At 44.2% G+C, this 25,677-nt stretch overlaps 1 protein-coding gene across 1 annotated transcript in view; it reads left to right on the forward strand.

The window, feature by feature from the left end:
- Window positions 1-22,318, forward strand: part of P2RX7 (purinergic receptor P2X 7) — a 97,066-nt gene extending 74,748 nt beyond the window's left edge. The window contains exons 11-13 of the mRNA XM_073626510.1: window positions 1,946-2,068; window positions 5,011-5,118; window positions 19,665-22,318. Coding sequence (XP_073482611.1) covers window positions 1,946-2,068; window positions 5,011-5,118; window positions 19,665-20,156 — 723 coding nt within the window. The 3' untranslated portion in view covers window positions 20,157-22,318. The remainder of the gene's footprint in view (window positions 1-1,945; window positions 2,069-5,010; window positions 5,119-19,664) is intronic.
- The last annotated feature ends 3,359 nt before the right edge of the window (window positions 22,319-25,677 follow it).

The following is a 25,677-nucleotide window of genomic DNA, read 5'->3' on the forward strand; positions in this document are numbered from 1 at the left end:
TGGCCATTCTAACACCTGGATACGTTTATTTGTGAACCATTCCTTTGTAGATTTTGCTGTATGTTTGGGATCATTGTCTTGTTGGAAGATAAATCTCCGTCCCAGTTTCAGGTCTTTTGCAGACTCCAACAGGTTTTCATCCAGAATGGTCCTGTATTTGGCTGCATCCAACTTCCCCTCAATTTTAACTATCTTCCCTGTCCCTGCTGAAGAAAAGCAGGCCCAAACCATGATGCTGCCACCACCATGTTTGACAGTGGGGATGGTGTGTTGAGTGTGATGAGCTGTGTTGCTTTTACGCCAAACTTATCGTTTTGCATTGTGGCCAAAAAGTTCGATTTTGGTTTCATCGGACCAGAGCACCTTCTTCCACATGTTTGGTGTGTCTCCCAGGTGGCTTGTGGCAAACTTTAGGCCAGACTTTTTATGGATATCTCTGAGAAATGGCTTTCTTCTTGCCACTCTTCCATAAAGGCCAGATTTGTGCAGTGTACGACTGATTGTTGTCCTATGGACAGACTCTCCCACCTCAGCTGTAGTTCTCTGCAGTTCATCCAGAGTGATCATGGGCCTCTTGGCTGCATCTCTGATCAGTCTTCTCCTTGTCTGAGCTGAAAGTTTAGAGGGACAGCCAGGTCTTGGTAGATTTGCAGTGGTCTGATACTCCTTCCATTTCAAAATGATCGCTTGCACAGTGCTCCTTGGGATGTTTAAAGCTTGGGAAAACTTTTTGTATCCAAATCCGGCTTTAAACTTCTCCACAACAGTATTATGGACCTGCCTGGTGTGTTCTTTGGTCTTCATGATGCTCTCTGCGCTTTCAACAGAACCCTGAGACTATCACAGAGCAGGTGCATTTATACAGAGACTTGATTACACACAGGTGGATTCTATTTATCACCATCAGTCATTTAGGACAACATTGGATCATTCAGAGATCCTCGCTGAACTTCTGGAGTGAGTTTGCTGCACTGAAAGTAAAGTGGCAGAATAATTTTGCTCACACCACTTTTCAGTTTTTTAATTGTTAAAAAAGTTTAAAATATCCAATAGATTTCATTCCACTTCACAATTGTGTCCCACTTGTTGGTGATTCTTCACAAAAAAATAAATTTTATATCTTTATGTTTGAAGCCTGAAATGTGGCAAAAGGTTGAAAAGTTCAAGGGGGTCGAATACTTTCGCAAGCCACTGTACAGTAATATGCATGTGTGTATATATCCCCAGAGGGCCCCCCACTTACATCAGGGTCCCCAGAGAGCCCCCACTTACATCAGCATCCCCAGAGTGCCTCCCCTCCCCTTGGGCACCCCTGCAGAGACTCGGGGCTATGGGCCCCAGATTCGGGGCTATAGAAGCCACCCCCTAGCAACGCCACTGTGACCCACCATTCCAAAGCATGAACATGCGCTTGCCTGGTTTGAGGTCATGGGCCACATCAGAGGGCTCCGCTGGGTCGTGGGTTGAGCACCCCTGCTGTGGAGCGAAACAAAGGAGGTAAAAAATCTCCCCATCAGGACAAGTATGGAAACAAATACCAGACAGGGGTTCTAACCTCAAACCACTGTGCTAATAAACGTGCCAAAGAGGGACTCTATCCTGTGTTCTATGTATACAAATGTATACAAATTTAATAAATATATATTGTGTAAAAAAGGGGGCAAAGAGATTCTTTTCAATTCCTCTCTGACATAACAAAAAGTGAAGAAAAATGTCCTTAAATATGGGCAAAAATAATATCAAAGCAAACATTTTTGGCTTTAGTTTTACTTTAATTGATAATTATAAGTTCCTGTGGGCATCTGCTAATGTTTTTGGTAAATTATAGTAATACTTTTATGTTTTGCGATTTCTCTGGACTGTATATTCCTGTTGTATATGTTAGTATCATGTAAACAAAGAGTAGTAAAGAATTGTTATGTTTATCTATTGATTATTTATTTAGGCAACAATAGTGATTGATTGTATGATTAGCCTGTACTGGAAAGGCTGCTGCAGCACTACATCGGGTCAGAGATACTATGATGAGCAGAAATACGAGGAGATCCCTGGGCCCTGTATTCTGACGGTAACATGGTTTTGTATTTATTCTCAGATTCATGTAATACTACGATTCTCATTTCTTCAAACTGAACATTGAATAGGAATATGATTTACCTTAATGTTATCTATGCCAATGAGTTATGTATAATTTATTCATTTACATAAACAATACATTAGCTCTAAGCTTTGCAGTGAAAATACTGGTAGTTTTCAGTGTAGAGATAGAAGCAAAGCCCTACATTAAGGTTCCCCCAACTTGTAATTCTGACACAAGCCCCCCTCTATACCTAACACTATTACTTCCTGTATCCCCAACACTTACCATCATACCAGTCATCCTTATATATCTAACACTAACCTTTTCTGTAACAATTCCTCCTATATTAAAGGAATTGTAAAGACAGAAGGTTTTTTAGAATGCATTAAGATAAAAAGCCTTCTGTGTGCAGCAGCCCCCCTCATACTTACCTGAGCTCCATCTCTATCCAGCTATGTCCACGAGTGTCTCGGCCGTCCTGATTGGCTAAGACACAGCAGCGGTGCCATTGGCTCCCATCAATCAAAGTCAGTCAGCCAATCAGGAGGAAGAGGGGGCCGGGCCAGGCCGTGGCTCAGTGTCTTAATAGACACAGGGAGCTGTGACTCAGGTCAGGTGCCCCCATAGCAAGCTGCTTGCTGTGGGGGCACTCGACAGGAGGGAGGGGCCAGCATCACAGAAGAGGGACACGAGAAGAGGAGGATCTGGGCTGCTCTGTGCAAATCCACTGCAACAAAGAAGGTAAGTATGACATGTTTGTTATTTTTATAGAAAAAAAAAAATGAGACTTTACAATCACTTTAAATTGTATTGTAAGAATATTGTTGTCTCCACGCTCAGGATAATAGGTTGCAGCCTCCCTAATTAGCTCCCTATGGGGACTAACAATATTGATAATGCAAAAAAATGGGGTGTAGGGCGCTACCTTGATTCTATCAAAATAGGGAATACAGGAAACTTTTGATAGGAGCAGTCTCCCTAATGTGCAAAAAGTGTGCTCCCTTACCTAATTGATGGTGCTAAATAAAAATAAATATGGATATCCCAGATTTATCCACACAGAAAAATATATAAATATATGGTCACAAAAAATACATATAAATGTGTATATAAAAATAAGAATAAAAAGTGATCAAAAATGATATAATTAATTAGTTCTATATACCCGTGATATACATAAAAACCTAATCACACCTAAATAATGAGAGTGCTGTGAAGTCCACAAATATGAAAAAATTCCAAGTAATGCCAAAAAATATAGTAAATAAAAATTAAAATGTTTTCAAATTGATTAAAGTCAGTCAAAAAGTTCTTGGTGCAAAGTTCTTGGTTCTTGTCAGCAATCCATCCGTGGCTCGACAAGCCTCTGCAGCTCACTCCACCAGCTCAGATCATCCAGATCAATCCTTCAGTGCCCGTATCAAAATCTAATAAATAGCAGATTCCCAAGGAATGGTCATTATAGGAGAAAAAAGGCTCCCATTGTGTAGTATTTAAAAATTAATTTATTTAAAAAATATTCCCATAAACTGGGACAAAAAACAAAGAAAGTGTTACAGAGAAAAGGCAGCAAAGCTTCCTATAGGAAGTTAACTAAATTGTTAGTTAAAGTAACGCAGTACCATATCACAACAAAATGGCCTGGTCATGAAGGGGGACAAACCTTCCCGGAGCTGAGGTGGTTAATGTATCTTCCCATTAGTCCTAACATTAACCCTCACAGTAACCCTAACACAACCAAACAAAAACATTCCCATAACCCTACCAATGACTATGTCCCCTCATAACTAGGACACTAACACTAGTCTTCACACTAACCTTTGCATTAACCCTTCCTGTAACTCCCACATTAACCTTTTCTCTAACACTAATTCTCATCATGCTATATCTCCTAATAATCCTAACACCCCAACACCAACGTTTACCCTACATTAACTGCAATGCCCTGTACACACGATCAGACATTGTTCGGACATTCCGACAACAAAATCCATTTATTTTTTCCGACGGATGTTGGCTCAAACTTGTTTTGCATACACACGGTCACACAAAGTTGTTTGAAAATCCAATCATTCTGAACGCGGTGACGTAAAACAAGTCTGTCAGGACTATAAACGGGGCAGTAGCCAATAGCTTTCGTCTCTTAATTTATTCTGAGCATGCGTGGCACTTTGTGCATTGGATTTGTGTACACACGATCGGAATTTAACCAATTGGATTTTGTTGTCGGAAAATTTTATAGCCTGCTCTCAAACTTTGTGTGTCGGAAATTCTGACGGAAAAAGTCCGATGGAGCTCACACACGGTCGGAATTTCCGACAACACAATCCGACCGTGTGTACAGGGCATAACTCCTACACTAACCTTCACATTGCACCTCCCTTTAACCCACACAAACCCTCCTTACTATAAATGTAACCCCTTATTTGAATGCTCACTTTTCCTCTGTGCCACAGACCAATCCTTCCTGTGCAGAAAGAAACCAGCTCCAGCATCCTGGCAGCTAAATAGGCAGTTCGATAAAATAAAAACTTTGCAACTAAACTTTTTTTTTAACAATTACGTACTTTTGCCCTCAGACCTAAAGACAATCATATGACTTGTTATCTACTGTAGGCCAGGACATACAATTAAAAGATAACATTTAACCCTCTCTCTTTTTCTGTAGATTGGCTCAGATACAGAATTTTGCTCTCTGGAAATGCTCTAGGGACATACTGTAGCTCCTACCATTATAATAAATACAGGTTGTCATTGGAGTATATTATGGATCTATTGGATAATTAGTTGTGCTCTTGCTATGTTTTACATAATTTTGTATATTTTTGTCCTTTAAGCCCTGTGAGCTATTATGTCATGATTCATAAAACATAATGTAATGCAAATCTTGTAATTCTTTCATCATTTTTCTGTTTGTCTCTGTAATGTAGTCATGCCAGGAACTCAGGTTTGTGTCCTTTGTGGATCAAGAGGACATAATAATGGTGGATAAAAGGTTAAAGAGAAGTTTACAAAAGACAATAGGTAAAAGGATTAAGGTAAGGACATGAACCGAACTTGTTGTAGTATGTCTGGTCATTGAACTGTTTTATACAACTTGGGCAGTTATAGTATGTGCAAAATAAATGGTGATATCCTTTTATAATAGCAACATCAAACCCTAAATAATGTAATAAAATAAATGGTGATGTAGACATATCATCATTGTATGATGTGCAGTTGTTCAGCTCATATTGTACATGTAAAAGGATTCCATATTTGGCTTTCATGACAAAAACAAACTATGTATATTACTTGGAAATGAATTGCTTTAAAATTTGTTATTCAAATCAGTGGTGCAAATTAGAAGATACAAATATTAAAATTGGACGTAATTCAACAGACAAAGCAAAAATAGGAAAATGCCATAACCTCCCCTAAAAGACTGCAAAATACGCTCACCGGCCACTTTATTAGGTACACCTTGCTAGTACCAGGTTGGACTCCCTTTTGCCTTCATAACTGCCTTAAATCTTCGTGACATAGATTCAACAAGGTGTTGGAAACATTCCTCAGAGATTTTGGTCCATATTGGCATGATAGCATCACACAGTTGCTGCATATTTGTAAGCTGCACATCCATGAAGGTACTCTATTGAATTGAAATCTGGTCACTGTGGAGGCCATTGGAGTACAGTGAGCTCATTGTCATTTTCAAGAAACCAGTGGTGAGATGATTCAAATTTTGTGACATGGTGCATTATCCTGCTGGAAGGAACCATCAGAAGATGGGCACACTGTAGTCATAAAGGGATGGACATGGTCAGCAAGAATACTCAATACAGGCGGTCTCCTAGTTACAAACATCCGACTTACAAACAACTCCTACTTACAAACGGAGGGAGACAACAGGAAGTGAGAGGAAATCTACCCTAGGAAGGGAAATTCACTCCTGCAAGAGTTATCATGGGAAAAGGTACCTCCACTGATACTTTATCACCAAGGCTTGTTTCCACAACAACCCAGAATTTTCAAAATCCAATTGTCATTGGGACAGAAAGTGAGGTGAAATCTTCTGGATAGGGGCACACACAGCAAAACAAACGTTACAGGGGTGTTGACCCTTCTCTATGCTATCCAAAAAATATTTTTTTTGGCTGGAGCTACACTTAAAAAATGGACCTGTTCCGACTTACAAACAGATTCAACTTAAGAACAAACCTACAGACCCTAACTTGTTTGTAACCCGAGGAACGCCTATACTTAGGTAGGCCGTGGCATTTAAATGATGCTCAAGGTGCCCAAATTGTGCCAAGAAAATATCCCCCACACCATTACACCACCAGCCTGAACTGTTAATACAAGGCAGGATGGATCCATGCTTTCACGTTGTTTACACCAAATTCTGACCCTACCATCCGATCCAGCACCGTGCACGTTTGCAGCTCTTCTCTCCCCTCACTTTCTCACTGTCTCACTGGCTTTGGTGCTGTCAATCAAAGCCAGTAATAAGGGAGCGGGGCAGAGCCAGGTCCCATGCCCCTATCGGAAGCAGGGGGAGCCAGGAGCACTGGCGGGGGACACAAGAAGAAGAGGTTCGGGGCCACTCTGTGCAATTCCATTGCACAGAGCAGGTAAGTATAGAGATGTTTGTTATTTAAAAAAAATAGCAACCGATCTTTCCCAGTAATAGCAGCAGATCTTGATGATCCCATCTTGATGCTTTCCCAGGCTCTCCACACATTTCTCACCCATTACCTCATGTGGCAGACTTACCCTTTGTCAGGGCTGGGCTAAGCCCTTCCTTCTCTGAGCTGGCCGTTCAGCTGTCGGCTAATTGCCAGCTCCTATCTCTCCACAGTGACTCACCTGTTGATGATATCCTGCTCGTCAGTCCTGCCTACTTAAGCCATCCAGTCCAGATGGTCTCTGCCTTCGCCTTGGTCACATCTCTAGTGACGCTCTCCTGTGTTCCTGTTAAAGACTTGCTTGGCTGACATTTCTTCTTGCTCTAGCTCCTTCTTTCTGTTCTACTACGCTGTTCTCTGGCTCCCTGACTTTTGGCTTGTCTGACTATCCATTCCTGTTCCTGAACTCTGGCTATATTTTGACTATGTTTACTCTGTTTACCTTTTTTTATTATTATTATTATTAAACAAGTGTGATTTAACTGTACTTCTGTCTCAGTCTGATTAATGGTTTCTGACAGTAGGTGAAGGCCATGAATTCAGAAGATGCAGTCAATCCACTTGTTCGGAATATTTTTTCCAGATTGGATGAGCAGGATCACTGCATGGATTAGTTCGCCATGATGTTACAAATGCTCTCGCTCACCTGGAATCTCCCACTGTGGCTGCTCCGGTACAACCTGTGTTGCAGGCCGTCCTTGCTGCTGCTCCAGTCTCTGTGCAGGCACCCGCCTTGAGTATTACCTCTATAAGAGGTATGTCTGGTTCCGTTCCGCTTCCCCAGCGATTTGGGGGTGATCCAGTCCAATGCAGAGGGTTTCTCAACCAGTTTGAGATATACTTTGAGATGCTGCCCCAGGTGTTTCCCACGGATAGAAGCAAAGTAGATTTCATGATATCTTTGCTTTCTGAGAGAGCCTTGGCCTGGGCAAACTCTATGGGAGACGCAAAAACCTGTTGTCTTGAGTTACCTTGAGTTTGTGGCTTCTTTTAAAAGGGTATTTGGGGTTCCCGCACGCTCCGCTTCTGCTGCCAATTGCCTCATGTTCATCAAACAGAGTACGAGAACTGTTGCCAATTATGCCATTGAATTCCACACTCTGGCAGCAGAGGTTGCGTGGAACAATGAGGCCCTCATGGCTGCTTTTTCTTATGGTCTCTTGGAATCCATCAAGGATGAGATAGCAGCCCGAGATATACCCACTGAGCTGGAGAAGTTGATCACGTTTGCCATCCTCATTGGTTCCAGACTCAGAGAAAGACTCTCTTTTAAGGAGCGCTTGCGGAAGCCTCCGGTACATTTGTCTCCGAGCTTTGCAGTCCCACCCTTGCCTCCCTCACCTCCCATGCCTCCTGGTACAGAGTCGGTCAGTGAAGATGAACCCATGCACTTGGGCTTCACGCGTCTCTTTGCGGATGAGAGAACCCTTAGGAGGAGGGAGAGATTGTGCCTTTATTGTGGCCAGGCAGGTCACTTTTTCAAGTCTTGTCCTACCTATCCAGGGATTGCCCGAACCTTGAGGTCCTGTCATGGACAGACCTTAGGTGATGTTGTTTCAACCCCAGTTATCCTGAAGGATAAGCCCCTGGTTTTGGCAATTACCCTTTCTTGGGCTGAGTCGTCCGTCGAGATACAGGCTCTAATCGACTCTGGGGCTGCAGGCCTGTTCATTGATGCTGCCTTTGTATCGAAGCACTCAATTCCGCTGCAGCTGCGTGACACTCCACTTGCCATTCAGGCTCTTGATGGGAGACCTCTACAGCCTGCCCATGTGACTCATGAGACTGTTACGTTGTCCATGGTCATAGGGGCTCTTTACCATGAGATAATCCAATTCCAAGTTATTTCCTCACCTAAGTTTCCGCTGGTTATTGGTTATCTTTGGTTACAGAGGCACAAGCCCTCTTTTGATTGGCTCCGTGCTGAGGTTCTCTTCTGGTCACCACAATGCAGTAAGACATGCTTCCAGAAGGTAGCCAAGGTCCTGTGCACCTCATCACTCTCCTCACTGCCGGAGGAGTACCGCGATTTTAGCGATGTCTTTGACAGGTATTAACCGGTAGTTTGCCTCCACACCGGACGTATGATTGCGCAATTGACCTTCAACCTGGTGCCATACCCCCTCGTGGCCGGGTTTACCCTTTGTCCTTCTTGGAGGATAAGGCCATGGAGGAATATGTTGCAGACGCACTTTCTTGAGGTTTCATCCACAAATCCTCGTCTCCCGCTGGTGCTGGTTTCTTCTTTGTGAAGAAGAGGAGTGGTGAACTGAGACCTTGTATTGATTATAGGGGTCTCAATGGTTTCACGACTAAGAATGCCTATCTGATTCTGTTGATTACGGAGTTATTTGAACGCCTCAAGGGACCAACGGTTTTCACGAAGCTTGATTTGAGAGGGGCATATAATCTCGTGAGGATTAATCTCGTGAGGATTAAAGAGGGCGACGAGTAGAAAACTGCGTTTAATTCCAGAACAGGCCATTATGAGTACCTCGTAATGCCTTTTGGCCTTTGTAATGCCCCGGCAGTTTTCCAGGAATTTATTAACGATGTCCTCCGAGATTTGTTGCAGTTATGTGTGGTGATTTATCTTGACGATATCCTCATATTTTCCAAGTTACTGGAGAGCCACCACACAGATGTCTGTCGTGTGCTTCAGAACCTAAGAAAGAATAATCTCTATTGTAAATTGTAGAATTCCATAGTGAACAGGTTCAATTCCTGAGTTATGTCATTTCCACTGCTGGTTTTTCGATGGACCCAGAAAAACGTTCAGCAGTCCTACAGTGGCCCCGATCCATGGGTTTACGTACTCTGCAGCGTTTTCTTAGCTTTGCCAACTATTATCCAAGTTTATTCGTAACTTCTCTGGTCAAGCCCCTGACTGATATGACCAGAAAGGATGGTAACCCACAGACTTGGTCTCCGGAATCCATTAAGGCCTTTGATAGTCTCAAGGCTGCCTTTGTTCCTGCTCCTGTGTTGGCACATCCTGATCCTACGTTACCTTTTATCATTGAGGTTGATGCTTCTGAGACTGGAGTTGGCATCCTTCTGTCTCAACGTCCTACCTCCGAGAGCGCAATGCATCCTTGTGGCTACTTTTCCAAGAAATTGTCACCTGCGGAGTCCAATTACGGGATTGGTGACAGAGAGCTCTAAGTGATCATTTTAGCCCTGAAAGAATGGAGACATCTCCTCGAAGGTACCACTGTGCCAGTTCTTATTCTTACTGACCATAAGAATCTCACATTCTTGTCTGAGGCTAAACGCCTCTCTCCCAGAAGGGTGCGATGGGCTCTTTTCTTGTCTAGTTTCAATTACATTGTCTCATTCTTACCCGGTACTAAGAATGTAAGGGCTGACGCTCTGTCACAACAATTTCCCTCCACTTTCAAGATGGATTCGGTTCCGTTTCCTGTGATTCCTCCTGATCATATTCTGGCTACAGTTCACACCAGTCTCACTTCTCTTTTGGGTGAAAAAAATTATTGCTGCTCAGGTCCATGCTCCTCCTGAGAAACCTTGTGACTGCTGCTTTGTCCCAGGGAGTCTCCGTACTGCAGTGCTCCAGACTTACCATTCTCCCAAGGCTGCTGGCCAACCTGGGAAGAATAAATTCTTTTGGGACATTTCCCAAAAATTCTGGTGGCCTAGTCTACGTGCTGATGTAACCACCTTCGTAGCTGCCTGTTCCGTGTGTGCTCAGAGTAAGACTCCACGACACCTTTCAGTGGGCCTCCTACAACCCATACCCAATGGAGAGATGCCCTGGACCCACCTGTTTATGGATTTCATTGTGGAGTTACCCAACTCCTAGGGCAACACAGTTATCCTTATGGTGGTTGACCATTTCTCAAAAATGTCTCATTGTATTCCACTTAAGTTGCCCACTTCTAAGGAACTGGCTTCTACTTTTGCTCGGGAAATCTTTTGCTTACATGGGCTACCCAAAGTGATTGTCTTGGACAGGGGTAGTCAGTTTGTGTCCCGGTTCTGGCGAGCCTTTTGTGCACAGTTGGGAATTCAGCTTGCTTTCTCCTCTGCGTATCACTCGCAGTCTAATGGGGTTGCAGAACAAGCCAATCAGTCCATGGAGCAATTCCTATGTTGCTATATTTCTGAACATCATAACAACTGGTCAGACCTATTACCATGGGCGGAGTTCGCTCACAATAGTGCCTTGAATTCTGCCTCCCGATTGTCCCCGTTTATGGCGAACTATGGTTTCCAACCTTCCATGTTGCCTGACTCATTTGTTCCGCAGAGTATTCCTGCGTTAGAGGAGCATCTCCGTGGTCTTCGTTCCATTTAACCACTAAGCCACCGCCCACCGTCATATGACGGCTGGACGAGGCTTCTGTTATTCTGGGAGGACGTCATATGACGTCCTCGCCTTCCCGAGCCACTAGGGGGCACGCGCGCGCGCCCGCCGTGTCACTCGGGACCCGGTGCGCGTGCCCGGCGGCCGCGATGTCCGCCGGGCACCCGCAATTGCCGGGTAACACAGCAGGAGCGTGGATCTGTGCATGTAAACACAGATCCACGTCCTGTCAGAGAGGAGAGGAGACCGATGGCGTGTCCCTTGTACATAGGGACAGCGATCGGTCACCTCCCCCAGTCAGTCCCCTCCCCCCACAGTTAGAATCACCTCCTTAGGTAATACATTAACCCCTCGAGCGCCCCCTAGTGTTAACCCCTTCCCTGCCAGTCACATTTACACAGTAATCAATGCAATTTTATAGCATTGATCGCTGTATAAATGTGAATGGTCCCAAAAATGTGTCAAAAGTGTCCGATGTGTCCGCCGCAATATCGCAGTCACAATAAAAATTGCAGATCGCCGCCATTACTAGTAAAAAATAAATAAATAATAAAAATGCTATAAATCTATCCCGTATTTTGTAGACGCTATAACTTTTGCGCAAACCAATCAATATACGCTTATCGCAATTTTTTTTTACCAAAAATATGTAGAAGAATACGTATCGGCCTAAACTGAGGAAAAAATTTGTTAAAAAAAAAAAAAAAATTGGATATTTATTATAGCAAAAAGTAAAAAATATTGTTTTTTCAAAATTGTCCCTCTTCTTTTGTTTATAGCGCAAGAAATAAAAACCGCAGAGGTGATCAAATACCACCAAAAGAAAGCTCTATTTGTGGGAAAAAAATGATAAAAATTTAATTAAGGTGCAGTGTAACACGACCGCGCAATTGTCATTCAAAGTGCGACAGCGCTGAAAACTGAAAAATGGCTTGGGCAGGAAGGGGGTGTACGTGCCCTGTATTGAGGTGGTTAAACACAATTCCAGGAGGCTTTGTGACATGCTAATGATAGGTACAGACTCCATGCTGACCGCAGATGCCTGCCTGCACCTTCCTATCAGGTTGGGGACAGGGTCTGGCTGTCATCTCTCAACCTCTGACTTCATGTTCCCTCTATGAAGTTTGCACATCAGTTTACCGGGCCTTTCCGTATTCTTCACAGGATTAACTCAGTGGCTTACGTATTAGACCTTCCTTCTAATATGCGTATCTCAAATGTATTTCATGTCTCCTTATTAAAACCTTTGGTCTGCAACCGCTTTACCACCTGGTGCCTCATCCTCACCCTGTACAGGTTGGGAGCCAAGAGGAGTATGAAGTTCAGTCCATTGTTGACTCCCGTGGGTTCTGTGGGCGCATACATTACCTTGTGCATTGGAAAGGGTACGGTCCAGATGAACACTCTTGGGTCTCATCCTCGGACTTACATGCCCCTGTCCTCCTCCGTGATTTCCATAGACGTTTTTCCACCCTGGGCAGTAACGTCATCTTGAGGGCATTACAATGCCCAAACCCCGTTAACGTGCGCAAGCGCCAATGGCAAAGATCTGTTTTGAGGCGGGTTAGTAAGGGTAAGAAGTTCGCCGAGTAAAGAGTGGAGGGGTCGGGGGTGATATCGAATCCCAGGTAGCGAATCGAGTCATCTGCCCAGTGGAAGGGACACGCCAGGCAAAGTGACGTGATAAGGTCTTTTCCCCCCGTGATATTCAGTGCAGACGATTTAGATATATTTATTTGGAAAGAAGAGAGGGCACGTATTCCGTCAGGGACTGGAGGAGTTTCGGAAGAGAGGTTAGTGAGTTCGAATAGAGGGATAGTATCCAACTCAGCATGGAGGACCATAAACCAACGTGTTTTAGAGTGGCTTGCATGAAGGACCAGTTCACCCGGTGGAAGACTTTCTCTGCGTCCGTGGACAGCAAGAGAAGAGGGCGATTCGAGGACCTGGCTGCATGGATCAGGTTTACCACCCGGATGGTATTGTCTAGTCGCAGTTGGACCTCAAAAAGATGGTGGCGGAAGGTCTGCTGCTCCAGTTCCAGTGTGGTGAGGCGGGCATCCGTTGCAGATTTGGAAGATTCCAGGTCTGTCACCCGTTCCTCAACAATGTCCACTGATCCGATCAGTGTTGTATACCTACTGTACAGGACACCGGGAATGTGTCCTAGATGGCAGGTACATTCCCTCAATATTTGAGTCGTGGTCCCTTTAAGGGGGACAGTTGCAGTGTCTTCAAACCCTGATTACCAGGACTTTGGCTTGAAAGGCAGCAGGGGGAAATCAGCACCTGTGTCAAGGAAGTGAGTGAGAGATAGCCTCACAAGCTGTGCAGCAAGTGTGAGCTCTTTGACCAACTGTGAGACATGGGCTGCTGACCCCCTCTGTCTGGCTTACCTGGCACCCTTGCTCTGGAGAAGCCTAACCCCTGTATGGGGCCAAAAAAACTAGCTGTGAGCCTGCTTAAATTATCAATACCAGGAATGTGGACTGTTTATTTACTGTGGCTGAAGTAAGGTGTCGTTTTGTTTAGTCATGATTGAAATAAATTAACTGTTTGCTTTCAGTAAACTGGCTGGCGGTTATTACAGCGCTACCTGTCATGGATATGCAGTAATGTTTGTCTGTCAGCTTACCTCTCCATGTGTTCAGCTTTAGAGGCCAGCCACTCTCACCTGGCTGCTTAAGTAATCTCTCCTCAAAGCATGGCTCCACCCCAGCCCCTATCAGGGAACTCTGTATTAACCTGTGCACTGCAAGCCAGCCTTGCTGATCAATATTGTGTTTTTGGCTTCTATGTGCTACTTGCTCTGTCTGACGTGCTACGTCTGATTCCAGTTACCGATCTTGGCTTGTTCTTGACTATTCTTATCTGCTTGTTACTCTGACCTTTGGCTATCTCCTGACTATTCTTACCTGCTTGTTGCCCCGACTTGCCCCGACTATCCTGCTGCTTCCTCTCTACCTTCTACCATGAGCATGAGCTGGTAGGCCCTAGGGGGTTGCAACCTGGAGCCAGACTGCAGCTAAATCCATCCCCACCACTAGGGGCCTCTGGTAAACACCCGCTGGCTCTTAGATTCCATGCCCTGGGAAATCTCATGCTCTAGCTCCCCATGTCATCCGTGTTGGTACTACAGAGTACCTGCTCTCCTGCATCACCTAGAGCTCCATCCGCAGCAGTCAGCCGTAGGGTCCACTACCTTGCGTTGCACTCCAGATCCCAAGGGGGTGCATCAGTCACCTGGACCCAGGTGACCTGACACTACCCCAGGTTACATTTGGTGGAGAATGCGGGCAGAGTATAGCTGCAAAAGCCGTTTGAAAGCATTTAAAGGGCCAGTACCCACATTTACATGTCCTGGGTCAGGACAGCACAAGCTCTGAAAACCTCACAAGGCGACATGGAGGAGGTGATAAAATCCCTAGCTCAGAGCACGATAGCAAAGCAGCAGGCCGCCGCAGAAGCCAACTGTCACAATGAGGAGGCAATGGCCCAACAACAGGAAACCACTCGCTTGCTGGTCACCCAGTTCACAGTCCTGCAAGAAACTACTCAAGCACAGGTAGCTGCTTTACAGGAAGCAATGCAGCTTCTTGCACAAGGACAAGAACAAACCGTGGGTGCCTCTAGCAACCAGGTAGCCATAAGGGCCAGTTAGACTGTTACCTAAGGTCACTGCCAAATGACATTCGGTGCTGGGTGAGTCATGGGGACCCCAAGACAGCAGATGAACTAGTGGAAATGGTTGAGAGATATGCTGTGGTGGAGGATCTTCTGGGACCTGTCAAACCTCGAGGACCCTTGCCAGTGAGGAAAGCCAAGCCATCCAAAAACCAGGGAGTCAGCATTCAAGAGAATCAAGGAGCAATCACTCCACTCCGGCACGAAGGAATGAAGGAATGAGGGCGTGCTGTGCTGGCGGTGTCACGCCCGTGGCCATATCCAAACCCACTGTCTCCTACAGGAGGAACCCATGGAGTGTGGCGCTCTACGGAGAATGTCCTTTTATGCTAAGATGGTCTGTGCTGCCCACCTGGACCTGACTGAGGGGCGGTTTGAATGTGACCTTTGGGTGAACCAGCTTCACGGCCAAGTGCTGTTGGACTACGGAAGATAGAAAAAACCCTGAGGGTGGTGTGCATACATGGAGACATCAAGGAATACACACTGGTATCAGTGACATTCACCACGGCCTGTGGCACAATTGTCCAGGAGGTTGGGGTGGTACCCGACCTCATCCATGATGTTGTTATAGGAAGGGACTGCCCTTTATTTGTTGAACTTTGGGACTACGTGAGCGAGGGACTACAGGGACAGCTGAACTGCTCTGTTCCCTTTAAGGGGCGGGATGCCAATGCTTTAGAGAACATTGATCGAGTTTCATCTGGGGAAGATGGTCCACCAGCTAAGGGGATCCCTGGAGGGGGGAACCCACTCTTATGCATGTCATGGCTGGGGAGAACATAAAGGAAGCATTTTCTTCTGCTCAAATGAGGGATCCCACACTGAAAAATGCCTGGCAACAGGTTACCATAATTAATGGGGTTTCACAAGTGCCTGAGGCCGAAAATATATCGGGTTACCGAGGTTAGGGGAGATGTGGTCTACCAGTTACTCGTTCCCCAGCCCTTTAGAGGTACGGTGCTCGACCTAGCCCACAATGACGCATTGCGGGGGCCACCTGGGGGTTGACAAGACTGAGGCGCAGATAATGGACCAGTTCTACTGGCCGGGAGTAACAGCAGAGGTGAGATGTTACTGCAGTTCATGTCCCACCTGCCAGCTGACGCGTCAATGCCCCACTTGAGGAACCCGTTGGTACCGTTGCCCATTATCGAGGTACCGTTTGAGCACATTGCGATGGATTTGGTGGGCCCTTTGGTGAAATCAGCTCGGGGCCACCAATATATCCTCGTGGTACTCGATTATGCCACCAGTTATCCAGAGGCAGTTTCCCTAAAGCAGACTACTTCAAAAACAATTGCCAGGGAATTGTTTAATATGTTCTCTAGGGTTCCCAAAGGAGATCTTGACTGACCAGGGCACCCCATTCATGTTTTGTGGCAGATCTGTGCAAGTTGTTCCAAATCAAACAGCTGCACACATCTGTCTATCATCCACAAACAGATGGGCTGGTAGAGTGATTTAATAAAACTATGCTATGGATATAACCTTACGCCCACATCGGAAATACACTTCAGAGTATTTAGATGACATTGTCATCTTTAGTAGAGACTGGGAATCCTATCTTCCCCAAGAGCAGGCAGTCTTAGAATCTATGAAGAAAGAAGAATTTACTGTGAACCCCGAAAAGTGTGCCATTGCTATGGAAGAGACCAAGTACTTGGGGTACATTGTAGGTAGAGGGTTGGTGAAGCCACAGATGAACAAAGGTACAAACAGGTGCAAGCCTTTTTGGGCATCATGGGGTACTACCGAAGGTTTGTCCCCAACTTCGCCACTATTGCTGCACTTCTCACAGACATGACAAAGTAAAAAGTCAGTTATGGTGAAATGGAATGAAAAGGCTGAAAAGGCCTTCCAGGAGCTTAAAACAGCCTTGTGTCAGTACCCAGTACTGGTGGCTCCCTGACTTCTCAAGAGTATTTGTTGTTCAAACAGATGCCTCCAGTGAAGGCTTGGAATCTGTTCTGTCCCAAGAGGTCAACGGGGAGGAACACAGTTTTCCTGAGTAGAAAATTGACGGCCGCCAAGAGAAATTACGCTGTGGTGGAGCTGGAGTGCCTGCCCATTAAGTGGGCCCTGGACTCACTACAGTATTTTCTCCTCGGTATGAAGTTTCGCCTGGTGTCAGAACATGCCCCATTGACGTGGATGAGACAGAATGAATACACGAGTGCCAGAGTTACCAGGTGGTTTTTGGCATTGCAAGAATTCAAATTTGTAGTTGAACACAGACCAGGAAAGCAACACCAGAACGCGGATGTCCACTCTAGGGTACACTGTAAGGCAGTGGTTCTCAACTCCTGTCCTCAGGGCCCACTAACAGGCCAGGTTTGCAAGATAACTGAAACACATCACAGGTGATATAATTTGCTGCTCAGTGATTGCAGTAGTCTGCCCAAGGTAATACTTAAAATCTGGCCTGTTGGTGGGTCCTGAGGACAGGAGTTGAGAACCACTGCTGTAAGGTGTCCCACATTGTCTTGGACACCTCTGCGTTGAGGCAGGAAGGGGGGAGGGATATGTTCAGGACACCGGGAATGTGTCCTGGATGGCAGGTACATTCCCCCAATATTTGAGTCATGGTACCTTTAAGGGGGTCATCTGCAGGTCCCAAGGGAGGGAGGTTTAAAAGGCAGCAAAGGGAAATCAGCACCTGTGTCAAGGAAGTGAGCCAGAAAGAGACTGACCCCCTCTGTCTGGCCTGCCTGGCACCCTTGCTCTAAAGAAGCCTAACCCCTGTATGGGACCAAAAAAACTAGCGGTGAGCCTGCTTAAATTATCAATACCAGGATTTTGGACTGTTTATTTACTGTGGCTGAAGTAAGCTGTTTTGTTTAGTCATGATTGAAATAAATTAACTGTTTGCTTTCAAAAAACTGTCTGGCGGTTATTACAGAGCTACCCCCATGTTACACTACTATATACAGTGCCTTGCAAAAGTATTCACCCCCCTTGGCTTTTTACCTATTCACCCCCTTGGTTATGAAGCCCATAAAATGCTCTGGTGCAACCAATTACCTTCAGAAGTCACATAATTAGTGAAATGATGTCCACCTGTGTGCAATCTAAGTGTCACGTGATCTGTCATTGCATATACACACCTTTTTGAAAGGCCCCCAGAGGCTGCAACACCTAAGCAAGAGGCACCACTAACCAAACACTGCCATGAAGACCAAGGAACTCTCCAAACAAGTAAGGGACAATGTTGTTGAGAAGTACAAGTCGGGGTTAGGTTATAAAAAAATATCCAAATCTTTGATGATCCCTAGGAGCACCATCTAATCTATCATAACCAAATGGAAAGAACATGGCACAACAGCAAACCTGCCAAGAGAAGGCCGCACACCAAAACTGACGGACTGGGCAAGGAGGGCATTAATTAGAGAGGCAGCACAGAGACCTAAGGTAATCCTGGAGGAGCTGCAGAGTTCCACAACAGAGATTGGAGTATCTGTACATAGGACAACAATAAGTCGTACGCTCCATAGAGTTGGGCTTTATGGCAGAGTGGCCAGAAGAAAGCCATTACTTTCAGCAAAAAACAAAATGGCACATTCTGAGTTTGCAAAAATAGCATGTGGGAGACTCCCAAAATGTATGGAGGAAGGTGCTCTGGTCTGATGAGACTAAAATTGAACATTTTGGCCATCAAAGAAAACGCTATGTCTGGCGCAAACTCAACACATCACATCACCCAGAGAACACCATCCCCACAGTGAAACATGGTGGTGGCAGCATCTTGCTGTAGGGATGTTTTTCAGCAGTCCGGACTGGGAAACTGGTCAGAGTTGAGGGAAAGATGGATGGTGCTAAATACAGGGATATTCTTGAGTACAACCTGTACAACTCTGTGTATGATTTGAGGCTAGAATGGAGGTTCACCTTCCAGCAGGACAATGACCCCAAAACACACTGCTAAAGCAACACTTGAGTGGTTTAAGGAGAAACATGTAAATGTGTTGGAATGGCCTAGTCAAAGCCCAGACCTCAATGCAATAGAAAATCTGTGACAGACTTAAAGATTGCTGTTCACAAGCGCAAACCATCCAACTTGAAAGAACTGGAACAGTTTTGCAAGGAGGAATGGGCAAAAATCCCAGTGGTAAGATGTGGCAAGCTCATAGAGACTTATCCAAAGTGACTTGGAGCTGTGATAGCTGCAAAAGGTGGCTCTACACAGTATTGACTCTAGGGGGATGAATAGTTATGCACATTGACTTTTTCTGTTATTTTGTCCTATTTGTTGTTTGCTTCACAGTAATAATAAAAAAAAAAAAAAATCTTCAAAGTTGTGGGGATGTTGTGTAAATTAAATGACGCAAATCCTCAAACAATCCATGTTAATTCCAGGTTGTAAGGCAACAAAACACGAAAAATGCCAAGGGGGGTGAATACTTTTGCAAGGCACTGTAATGCATGATCCATTCAGTAATGTATACCTGCTATAAAATGTCATGAACTGATCAGTGTTGTATACCTACTATATAATGCTATGATCATCCATTCAGTAATGCATACCTACTAATAAAATGCCATGATCCAATCAGTATTATATACCTACTATATAAGGCCATCATCCGATCTTTAAAACAAGAACATACCCAAATCTGTAGCTCCACTCAAGACTTGCTCCTCTTATCATACATGGACATGTTGGTTACTATAGCCCATCTCCACTCTCCATCAATGATATAAAAATAATATCAGCCGCACTCCAAACTTAGCTCCTTTTGCTGTGATAATCATTAACATAGAGTGTATCTGCTATATAATGCCATCATCCGGTTTGTAATTTATACAGTATAATGCCATGATCCAATTAGTAATGTACCTCTTTTTAGCCCATCCTGTATATAAAACCCCTTGGCTAACCTATGCTCATCAATGCTTTTTATTCCAGAAAGGTAAAATGTCTGCTAATACAGTCCTTGCACAGCTTGAATTGTCTTTCTTCGAAGGACTGGAAGACCTTCCTCTTCACACAAGAAGTGCTAAAAAATCCTCAGCAATACCTTCTTGGTGTCAATGTTTGCAATGTCTCCCAGCAACTCCGTATGAGGATCAGCTGTGCTGCCGATATCAGAATGGAGAATGCATCACAAACTCAGAAATGTTTAGGAAGCTGGTCCTGCAGAGGCGGGCTCTGGAGCGCATTCTTCAGTACAACAATCCTCTACTAAACAAGAATTCCATAGCCAAAAAACAGCTAGCAGAGTGTGCTCGAAATCAGTACGTCCAGTGGCGTTTTGGGAGCAATAAGGATACAGTAGACTTTGCAAAGATACCAAGCTGTTGTAGACATGAAATAGAACGTTTATTTAATGATGATACTTGTGAAACCTCCATGCAGTCTGCATCAGGTCCCTCTTACAAACCTCTGCTATCTCAGTAACAGCCATCCTATCTGTCTCATAGCTCCCAACTGTCCCTGATTTCGAGGGACTGTCCCTAATTTGGAGCAATGTCCCTCTGTCCCTCTTTCCCCCTCATTTTGGTCTGATCCATATAGTTTTATATAAAATGCACTTTTTATATTTTAATAAAGTGTTTCCTAGTGCTAGACCTTTCATCCAAATTCTAAATTGCTGCATTTGTACATTTTAAAAGACAATATAAAGGAATAGTAGTGGTAAAAAAAAAGCACTTGTGGATTTAATCAACCTTTTTATTTGGTTAATTCTCCTTTAAGGGGTGTGTCTTATGGCTATGTACGTTTGCTAGTAGGTGTCCCTCATTCCCATCTAAAAATGTTGGAAGGTATGCTGTCTGTGTTGGCCTGCCTACTTTTACAGATCATTCCATCCAAAACTAATATTTGCATTTAGAATAGATAATGATTGGGAGAATCAAACACTTGCCTTGTATCAGTGTTTCAGTGACTCCAGCGAGGAAATTGCCCATCAATATAAAAATGATAATTTATTCTGTTCTGCAGTAGCAGTCTCGCTTTACCTGCTTCATTCTCTGAGCTAAGGGTTCATGCAGACGCAATGTTTTTAATGCTGCTTCTAGGGGCATCTGGTGTTTTTTTTTATTCTGCATCAAAACATCTCTGCATGTTAGCCTATGTGTCTATGCACATATAGGCATTTAGAGGAGTTTAGAGGCCGAACGAAAAAAAAAAAAAAAAAAAACAGATTCAGAGGAATCCTCCCAGCTGTACTATTGTATTCTGACAGCGGGGTCTCCTCTGTAATCAAAATACACCCATCAGAGCTGCACTGTCAAATGTGGTGATCATTTAATCTCAACTACCACTCATGTGGTTCAGGTTCAGTACCAATCAGGATAATGTTCAGGAATAATCTGACCACATATACTGAAAAATTTGGGTCTATGTTCTCATCACTTCTAATCAGGAGTCATCGTTTCCCTGTGTATGGCCATTTTTAATATCAATAATAGCTAATAATCAGAGGTCACATAGAGTTAAAGAGAAGGCTGACATTATGCAACATTAACAAAATGAATAGTTCAAATAGTGCATAAGAACTAATCGTGTACTGGGGATTTTTATGCTATTTAATTTATACCTGTGTTTTGAAAATGTCTAATTGTATCTATAGCCAATTTATAGTGAGGTTTCATTGTTGTCTATGTCTCCCACTGGGTAGACACACCCTCTCTATTTGTCCTGGTGGCCTACGTCACTAAGACAGGACATGATGGGAAATCCAACATTTTGTAGTTGTCACCCCAACAAGCAGTAAGGGTAAATCATAGCTCCCAACTGTCCCTGATTTGGAGCAATGTCCCTCTGTCCCTCTTCCCCCCTCACTTGTCCCTCATTTTGGTCTGATCCATATACTTGTATAAAAAATGCACTTCTTATCTTTCAAAAAGTGTTTCCCAGTGCTAAACATTTCATCCAAAATCTAAATTGCTGCATTTGTACATTTTAGCCAATATAAAAGAATAGTAGTGGTAAAAAAAAAAAGCCCTTGTGGATTTGATTAACATTTTTTTTTTGTTAATTCTTCTTTAAGGGGGTGTGGCAGGGGGCGTGTCCTATGCCTACATACATTTGTTAGTAGGTGTCCCTCATTCCCATCTCAAAATGTTGGGAGGTATGGTAAATCCTCCAATGAAGGCACTTGTTGCGATAACAGCTCTCTGCAGAGATTTCTTTTCACTTCCTGTATGCAACACTCCAGGACAGGAAGTGAAGGAAAATCTCCTCAATGGTAGACAAAAAGCAATAGATAAACTGATATATAATAATAATATGATAATCCTTCCCTACTCTATCCAAAACTAAAGAATTTTTTTAGCTATACATACATTTTAAAAGACATAACTATTTTTAAATGAATTGGATGCAAATGTAAACTATTACTGATAATAATCATATATTTTTTACACAATGCTAACAGGCTAAAAGGAAATGTTAATAAACCAGTAAACCAGAAGTACTGTTTTACTGATCACTGTCTGACTTCATGATGCTAATATACTATTGATTGTTACAGATTAGGATACTTTTTTTTATTTTTCCAGATTTTGTAACATAATTATTGTAATACTTAATAATAAAAAGAAATATGTTTTCTTTCATTGTTGTAGTTCTTTTAAGATACTATATACTTTTATTTTTTCTTGTGCATATTTTGTTATTTACCTGTCAGGTGAATATTTAAGATAAGAATCCATTACTTGGAATCATATTCTCGTGGTAAAATTGTTGAAGTACAGTATGTTATGCTGAAGAAATTACAGCAGGGAGTAAATGAAGGAGGATCTGAATAAGGTTGTTGATACCAGTAGAGGTTCAAAGTGATCTAAGGAGGCTGCAAAATATTTATTTTAGGTTGCTTTGAATTTTTAAAGTCATTGGATGTTAAAAAGATGCTACATTTAAGTGATGAGGAGACATCCGCTGGGTGGAGGCTGAAGAGCAGGAGTCCCTCAGATATACCAGATGAAACCTGGCAGAAGGGAGAGCCAAGAACAGGGTCAGGAGCCAGGCCAGTAGTCATGCACGGAATATCAGCCAGGAGTAAGGCAACAAGCAGAGCCAGGAGCATAGGCGTACGCAGTCTATTACATTAAGGTGTGCACCCCAAAGCTCAAACACACATGCATGTATGTGTGTATATAGATATATATATCTATATACAGATATTATATTGTCAAAAGTATTGTGACGCCTGCCTTTACATGCACATGAACTTTAATGGCATCCCAGTCTTATGCCCCGTACACACGGTCGGATTTTCCGATGGAAAATGTCCGATCAGAGCGTGTTGTCGGAAATTCCGACCGTGTGTGGGCTCCATCGGACATTTTCCCTCGGATTTTTCGACACACAAAGTTGGAGAGCAGGAGATAAAATTTTCCGACAACAAAATCCGTTGTCAGAAATTCCGATCGTGTGTACACAAATCCGATGCACAAAGTGCCACGCATGCTCAGAATAAATAAAGAGATGAAAGCTATTGGGCACTGCCCCGTTTATAGCCCCGACGTACGTGTTTTACGTCACCGCGTTTAGAACGATCGGATTTTCTGACAACTTTGTGTGACTGTGTGTATGCAAGACAAGTTTGAGCCAACATCCGTCGGAAAAAATCCTAGGATTTTGTTGTCGGAATGTCCGAACAAAGTCCGACCGTGTGTACGCCCTATTAGTCCGTAGGGTTTAATATTGAGTTGGCCCACCCTTTGCAGCTATAATGGTTTCAACTCTTCTGGGAAGGCTGTCCACAAGGTTTAGGAGTGTGTCTATGGGAATGTTTGACCGTTCTTCCAGAAGTGCATTTGTGAGATCAGGCACTGATGTTGGACAAGAAGGCCTGGCTTGCAGTCTCCGCTCAAATGCATCCCAAAGCTGTTTTATCAGGTTGAGGTCAGGACTCTGTGCAGGCCAGTTAAATTTCTCCACCCCAAACTCACTCATCCATGTCTTTATGGATCTTGCTTTGTGTACTGGTCCAAATCATTTGGTGGAGGAGGGATTATGGTGTGGGGTTGGTTTTCAGGGGTTGGGCTTGGCCTCTTAGTTCCAGTGGAGGGAAATCTTAAGGCATCAGCATACTAAGACATTTTGGACAATTTCATGTTCCCAACTTTGTGGGAACAGTTTGGGGTTGGCCCCTTCCTGTTCCAACATGACTGTGCACCAGTGCACAAGGCAAGGTCCATAAAGACATGGACTTAGCAGGGGTGGTGGAAAATTAACTTCAAGTGCAATCATTCACATTATAATAGTAACTAAAACATAAAACATTAAGTGTAACAATCTAAAAAATAAAAATTCCAAAGTGCTATAATGGTGTGAACCTCCCAACTAAAAAGTTGTTGCACTTAAAGTTAATTTGTTTTGCAATTATCTGTAGAGGGGTTTCCACCATCCCTGCTAAGTTTCATTAGTTATGTCTTGTTTTCAGTTTGATGTATATTATATATCAAGTTGTGTATCACAGAGACCGGGATTGTGGTAATATTGAAGCTTATTAAGATTTCCATACATTAGAGGGTTCCACTATTATTGTTAAGTTATTAGTAAGTTAGCGCTGCACCTTTTTTGAGGTGTGGGAACACGTAACAGTGCTTAGTGGCAGGCCTTTTACTGACACTTTTTTATTTTACCTCCAATAGTTTATTGTAAATAGTGTGGTGATTACCTATTATACTAAGTATTGGCATGGTGCATTAATAAACATCAACAGATTTCAGTTGTGCCCCACCAGTCCCCCCCCCCCCCCCCCCAAAGGACAATGTGCCTGGCTGCTAAGTTCATCTCCCCATCCCTGCCCACTGATGGACACTTATTGGCAGCACTGAAGGGCACTAGTAGGGGCCCCTGATTGACACTGATAGGTGGCACTGATTGGCAACACTGATTGGCACAGATAGGCAGCACTGATGTCCACTGATGAGCAGCACAGGTTGTTAGCACTGATTGGCAGCACTGATGGGCACTAATTGGCGGCACTAATGGCACTGATTGGTGGCACTGTTATGCAGCAATGGATGGCAGCACTGATTGGCACCGATAGGCAGCACTGATGGGCCCTCATTGGCACTGATAGGTCGCACTGATGAGCACAGATAAGCAGCACTGATGGGCACGGATAGGCAGCACAGATTGGCACTGATAAACAGCACTGATTGGCACTGATGGGCTGCACTGGTGGGCACTAATTGGCAGCACTGATGGGCAGTGATAGGTGGCACTCATAGGCAGCACTGATTGTCAGCACTGATGGGCACTGATAGGCCGCACTGAGGTAATGTAACTGCTTGCAGGGAGAGAGACCAGCCGTCACAACTCAGCCGCGATGTCGGGAATGGGTGGGACCGAGCAGCTATCAAACACCAGCCAATGATTGGGCTGTTTAAGAAAGGGGGCGGGGCACATAAATGTAACGGCCCACCCAGACCCCGTCCCATTGGCTGGTGTTTGATAGCTGTTCAGTCCCACCCACCCCCGACATCACTGCTGAATTTTGACAGCTGGTCTCTCTCTCCCTGCAAGCAGTTACATTACCTGTCAGTTTCACTCACTGAGCGGCTCTGACAAGCCTAACGATCTGCTGAATGTGAAACTGTTTCACAGGCAGCGCGGGCTACACACTGCTTAGATGCAACATTTCAAAGCAGATCTCGGGAGACAGCATGAGGGGATTAGGGTGTGCCCAGGCACAAGCGGCACACCCCGTGCACATGCCTATGGTCAGGAGTTAGCCGGGGTCATACACTGGAAATCAGGCAGCAGCGGAGTCAGGAGGACAAGCCAGAGGTCATACACGGATCAGCAGACAGAAGCAGAGTCAATGTAGCAAGCTGATGGTCACAGCCAGGAATATAGACAAGACAGGTCAAAGGCAAGCCAGGTCAGTAACAGGGAATCCAATAATAGCAGAAACAGGAAAACACGGGGAAGCTGAAGATCATCCAGCAACTTGTGGATT

Source organism: Aquarana catesbeiana, linkage group LG01 (genome assembly GCF_042186555.1).
Source record: "Aquarana catesbeiana isolate 2022-GZ linkage group LG01, ASM4218655v1, whole genome shotgun sequence".
Lineage (NCBI taxonomy): Eukaryota > Metazoa > Chordata > Amphibia > Anura > Ranidae > Aquarana > Aquarana catesbeiana.